Source organism: Miscanthus floridulus, chromosome 9 (genome assembly GCF_019320115.1).
Source record: "Miscanthus floridulus cultivar M001 chromosome 9, ASM1932011v1, whole genome shotgun sequence".
NCBI classification, from domain to species: Eukaryota; Viridiplantae; Streptophyta; class Magnoliopsida; order Poales; family Poaceae; genus Miscanthus; species Miscanthus floridulus.
In genome coordinates, this window is record NC_089588.1 from 138,395,121 (window position 1) to 138,401,400 (window position 6,280).

At 48.2% G+C, this 6,280-nt stretch overlaps 1 protein-coding gene across 1 annotated transcript; it reads right to left on the minus strand.

The window, feature by feature from the left end:
• Positions 1 to 4,521: 4,521 nt before the first annotated feature.
• Positions 4,522 to 5,547, minus strand: LOC136483968 (uncharacterized). The gene has a single exon (XM_066481133.1). It carries the CDS (start codon positions 5,545 to 5,547, stop codon positions 4,522 to 4,524), a length of 1,026 nt encoding a protein of 341 aa, XP_066337230.1.
• Positions 5,548 to 6,280: the final 733 nt, after the last annotated feature.

The window sequence follows — 6,280 nt, forward strand, 5'->3', positions numbered from 1 at the left end:
GCAACGATAATGGCGAGCTCAAGAAGATAGATCAACGAGGAGTAAGGCTAGGTCAGAGAGATCGGCTATAAGAGATAGCCGAACCAATCGTCCCTAGCGGAGTTGCCAAAAAGTGTGTTGACGTCGGAAGTGATCTGAATCAAACACCAATAGGGCCTTGGACGCCCGGGCCGCTATGGACCGAAGAACGCGGCGAGGATGTCACTCTTTCGTGGTGAAGAACGGAGAAGTTTACAAGCAAACCACCAAAGGATAACCAACGTGCTTACGTGACGAAGAACCGGCTAGTTTTCAGGCAAACTAGCAAAGAAACCGTCGAAGCTCTCGCCCAGGAGGGACCCCGTCAGGGCAAAGACGTCGTCGGGTTGCCCTAGGTCAGCCGGCAAGCCTAGGGCGCCATCCTTGGTCGTCGGATCAAGGGATGAACAGCATGGGGTTGGAGAAGAGGGTAAAAAGGGTTGGAGTAGAGGTAGTAGATTGATTTATTTGACGATTGGATAGATGGGGTACTCAATCGGCCATGATCCTCTCATATATATAGAGGGGAGTGGTCTTATCCCAGTAGGAAACCTCTCCAAGCCTTATTTTTCAAGTTTCCCACGAGTTTGGAACAGTTCGGATCGGAATCCAAAAGACCAGATCCGAACAGGATTTTCTGTTAGGTATGTCGGAAGTCCCGACTTGGGTCGGAACTCCCGACAGTCGGAACTTCCGACTTTTGTCGGAACACCCGACGTAGGGATAACCCCAGACACCCGAGCAGATTTCTTCAGGCTTCCCGAAAGTCCCGACACCCGTCGGAACTTCCGGCAGTCGGAAGTCCCGACTTGGATCGGAACTCCCGACAACGAGACATCTTTTCGAGGGCATAACTTCTTCATCCGGATTTCGAATTAGACGTTCCATATATGTTTTTTGACCGTCTCGACGAGAGGAACACAATGGTGAAGTCCATTTCACATTTTGACAACTTCACAAAATGAACATTTTTTGTTGTCAACACACCCATACAGCCATACTGTGTACTCCAATCGGCCGATTCACCTTGAACTTGAAGCCGGACATTCTCGAGGAAGCTGTCAAGCGAGTGGAGGAGTTGGGATTTGATGTGGCACGACGATGTTCCCCTGCGTGCTTGCTTTGGTTGCTTTTGCCTACAACTACAAGTTGGTTGTCACAAAAGGCATGCACCGGTGAGTTGTACTTTTTTTTTAGAATTACTGCCCGTCATATTATCCATTGCTATAGCCTAAAATATCACTTTACGATGTGGCTAAATGAGATTTCATCAAAGACAGTCAATCCTGATAGGCTCGTATGATACGATTTGCTAAACATATATAGGTTGAATATTTCAGAAGACTCGTAGTATTCCCGTTGCCTATTGCCCTAATCAGTTTTCTTTGAACATCTCCACTTTATCAGTCTGGTAATTCATTGGTTCTGTTCCTAGAGGTCTAACGGTCACTAAAACTAGCAGCAGTATAGTGGTTCAGATACACAGTGCTGGTTAGCATCCTGTCATAATCATAATATAGTACGCAAGTAATTGTGGGGGTGAGGTGTGTAGTTAACTCATTGTGCAAGTTTCATGTTATCTTTTGTTTTTCTCTATGAATATTATTCTACTCCGTACAATTTACTCCTAAAAATTTAGCTTCTTTCAATGGTAATCAAACAAAGTCAATATGTCAACTTTGGTCCTCCAATTCTGAATCTAGACTGATTGGTTTGAGCGCTTGTAGCCCCTTGTTCAGTTCCATTGTTACTAGGACTTGTAACATTGGGGGGAGATATATCTGAACTCTGAAGTGTTCTTGATCGTGTATGAATGATTTGCACTGACTTTGGCAAGTTTAACCTCTTCTGTTACATGAACACCTTCATCTTTTCTGGTCACACTGTTAGCAGTTATTATGCTAACTCGTAGTTTGGAAATTTGGAGAATTCCAAACAGCCAAGAACAGTAAAAGTTGCATCCCATATCAAGTTGAGTGCTCATGCATGACCCACCCTTTTGCATTGAAATGTCTTTTGTGATTGATTTCCTGAAGAAATATGAATGGTTAAAGATGATCTTAAACGGTTTGCCAAAATAGAGATTTTGACCTACTCGGTTCAAACACAAAGTCAAAGAGAATGTCCCGGTGCTTGTTCTGTGAAACCACAGACAGAAGTTAACAGTTTTCTGCATGAAATTTCCCATAGCTTTGCACAAATAAACAAAAGCTTGTCTGGCACCCTATTGCAAAAAAAATCACTTTTCTATTACACCTCTGGTGTAGTTTACTTACTGTTTAGAATACCAGCACTATTTTACCACGAGGCTGTGGCCATTTTTTTACTCTGAAAATGTTTGTGTCATTGCAGTTTCTTGGTACTTTCTGCTACAATCTTTTTTTTTGTAACATATCTAAGTAACTATGCATAGTAAGGTGGTCAAACATATGCTCTACATCAAACATCTATTATACACCGGTGGTAGTACCATTTAATTAGACAGAACTGGGACGAAGTGAACTGAAATATTCTCTTGGAAAAAACATACAAGTTTCATAATCTTGCCAGTGTGGCGTGCAGGCAATAATTTTGAGTATTCACTGATCAATTTCCTTTGTTGATTTTATTTGTTTATTTATGTGTTGTATCAATTCATGCATTCAAGTTTTAAAAGAACCACCTGTATAACATGAGCAGTCAGGATGTGTATATGAAGTTTACAAACTTTTTGCTGCCAGAAAAATTGTAGGCCACATTATCAAAATTTGAACAGGTCATTTTAGATTTAAGATTAGAATAAAGTAGTTTGACTCGACAGAAGAAACTTTTGGAAAAATTCAAACAGCTATAATAAATTGCAAATTGACTATGTTTTTTAGTTTTGAACTCACATGTTGCAGCTTGGTCAGCAACTTGTAGGAGGGATCGAATTCATGACATATAATCAAGTACTTGAAAAAAGCAATAAGTCTGACTGTTCTAAGGAATGCTTGTTCTTCACACAATTTAGACACTTAAAAAATAAATTTCAAATGGCATAGTAGCCTGTTTGAAAGCTTGGGTTAGCAACTAAAAGTTGATTGTTTTTTCTGTACCTAAAGCTCATTCTTTTTACATGCTTTTAGACTGCAATCACTTTCATTGAATAGTCTAAACTCTAAACAGTAAGCACATGCAGGAACAGTTAACATTCTTACTCCCAAGATGTAATACACAACAGTATCAAGTCCCTGATACAAGCTATCCAGTTTGAAAGCTATTTTGACTAGGCTGTTCGGAATTTACTGGCGGATAATGTGGGACCTTATCTCCCGCAGCTCAGTGGCTGCGTTTCTCATGGATATCCTTTCTGCCGGTGCCTGCTTAGTACACAACAGTGCCAGCCCAGTAACAGATACCAGGATGCTGTTGATTTGTCCCTGCGGACCGTTGCTGGTTCCGTTGTGCACATCAAACGCATGGTTTTCTTCTACTGCTACAATAGCAGGATCTACAATGTCCATCAGATGATCTGGGAATGCAGCCTGGACATAGCCCTGCAAGCTCAGGCCATCTGCAAACATGTCATTGGTAGGAGCCTTTCCAGTAAACAACTCCAGGAGTAGAATTCCAAAACTGTAAACATCTCCGCATGGGGAAACTCGGTGACCTTCCCCATATTCTGCATCATAGAGGAATATATTATTTAAAATGCCATTGTTTGTCAATCTACAAATTAGCCAGGTGCTCAAGCACAAGCAGGAAGAGAATACAAGTCTGGACTAAAGTTACCTGGAGCAACATATCCAATTGTTCCTCTTATCCCGGTGCCAGTGGAGCTTCTGGAGTTCATGGTCGGGGGGGCGCCTGTTGAGTCTCTAAGAATCTTCGCAATTCCAAAATCTCCGACAAGAGCATCAAAGTCTTCATTGAGAAGGATGTTGCTCGGCTTTAAGTCGCAGTGAACTATCGGTGGCTGGCAACTATTATGCAGGTAGTCCATCGCATCACAAGTGTCAATAGCAATGTTCAATCTCTGCATTAATGTCAGACTAACTGGATCTAAAGATTGTCCACCTTGATCTGGATGTAACCACTTGTCAAGGCTCCCATTAGTCATGTACTCTAGCACAATGGCTTTGAAGTTGTTTTGCTTGGAGTCATAACCGGAGCAACAAGTGATGACACTAACCAAGTTACGATGCCGATGTTGAGATAAGTCCTGAGTTTCCTAACTATAGCAGGTAGAGGCGGTTAGCGCCATTAGCGGCCACGCAAGGATTGCGGCATGTCCCAGGTGGTTGGGATGGCAACTGCCTATCACGAACATGCCGGGATTAGCTCGGTTATTTGTTTCCGTATAATCATGCATGTACTTCCTTTTAATAAAGAGAACAAGCAACAGAAAACGCTGCCGCTTTCGCAGCACCAATTCACGTGTGTCCACTTCGTGTTCGTGTGTGTGTTGTCTTCCTCCTCTCGCCGGGCTCGGGATCCTAACATTTGGTACCAGAGCCAGGACCCGACGTCGCCATGTCGCACTCACCATCCAAGAAGCTGCTGACTGGTGACGCCTCCGGCGAGAAGAAAGTCCAGCCGTTGAAATCGCCGCCACGTCGCCGTGGCCGCTCTCACAGCCGCCACTCGCGCAACCGGGATGCCGGGTCGCGCGTCGTCGAGTGCATCATTGAGCGACCATCGGCGAACGTCGCGTGGCCGATGCTGACCCGGACAAACTATCCGGAATGGGCCCTGGTCATGGAGGTGAACTTCCAGACCCTTAGAGTCTGGGACGTCGTCCACCATGGCATCGCCGAGGACCCCGACGAAGATGAGTACCACGACGACCGACAGGCGATGGCCGGGCTTCTGCGCTCGGTGCCCTCCGAGCTCTGGAGCACCCTCGCCATCAAGCGCACGGTGAAAGAGGCGTGGGACGCAGTCAAGAACTTGCGGATCGGCGACGAACGCGCGCGCGACGCCAGCGCGCAGCAGCTTCGCCGGTAATTCGGAAACCTCTCCTTCAAGGAAGGGGAGAGCGTCAATGAGTTCGGCATCCGCATCACCGCGCTCGCCACCAACCTCCGCTCCCTCGGCGACAACATCACCGACGCCGAGGTAGTGAAGAAGCTGCTGCAAGTGGTCCCTGAAAGGTTGAACCAAGCTGCTGTCTCCCTCGAGATGTTCCTTGATCTGAACAAGGTCACCATCGAGGAGGTGGTCGGACGGCTGCGTGTGTTCGAGGAGCGCACCAAGCCTAAGCAGGTCATGGACGCCATGGGGCGTTTGATGCTCTGCGAGGAAGACTGGGAAGCCCGACGCAAGGCACGCCGTGAGCAGGAGAACTCCGGTGGCGGCTCCAGCCCCAACATCCGCGGGAAGCGCCGTGGGCGCGGACGTGGACGCGGCGTTGCAGGAACCTCGTCGCGCGATGGCCGCGACGGCCAGATCGCGGGCCCCGGAAACGCCGGTGGCGGGAAGCCACCGCCCGGTACTCTCTGCCACAACTGCGGCAAAAGTGGCCACTGGGCCAAGGAGTGCCGCGAGAAGAAGAAGGGCGCGGCCCATGTCGCGCAGGCCGAAGAAGAAGAAGGGGCGCTGATGTACATCGCCGCGGAAGCTGAGGCCTGTGTTCACCTCGTCGAACGGAAGGTTTCCCTCCATCTCAGCGAGGAGGAGAAGGAGGCCGTGGGGCCTCGCCGCTGGGTGCTTGACACCGGCGCGACGAACCACATGACAGGGTCACGGTCTGTCTTCGTGGAGCTCAACACCGGTGTCGCCGGAACTGTCAAGTTCGGTGACAGATCGGTGGTCGCCATCGAGGGAAAGGGCACCATCCTCTTCGCCTGTAAGAACGGGGAACATCGTCGCCTCGACGGTGTCTACTACATCCCGCGCCTCACCACCAACATCGTCAGCCTAGGGTAGATGGATGAGGACGGCTTCAAGGTCGACATCGAGTCCGGGATCCTACGCCTCTACGACTTGCAGCGACAACTCCTCGCCAAGGTGCATCGCTCGGCGAGTCGGCTATACTACCTCGACATGAATGTTGTCGCGCCTGTGTGTCTCACAGCTCGCGCCGGCGACGCCGCTTGGCGCTGGCATGAGAGGTATGGGCACCTCAATTTCCAGGTGCTGAGGAAGCTGGGGCGTGACGAGCTCGTGCGCGGACTGCCGGTGATTGATCATGTAGATCAAGTCTATGAAGATTGCGTGCTGGCAAAGCAGAAACGCACCTCGTTCACGCAAGCCGCAAAGTTCCGAGCGGAGGAGAAGCTTGAACTTGTCCATGGCGATT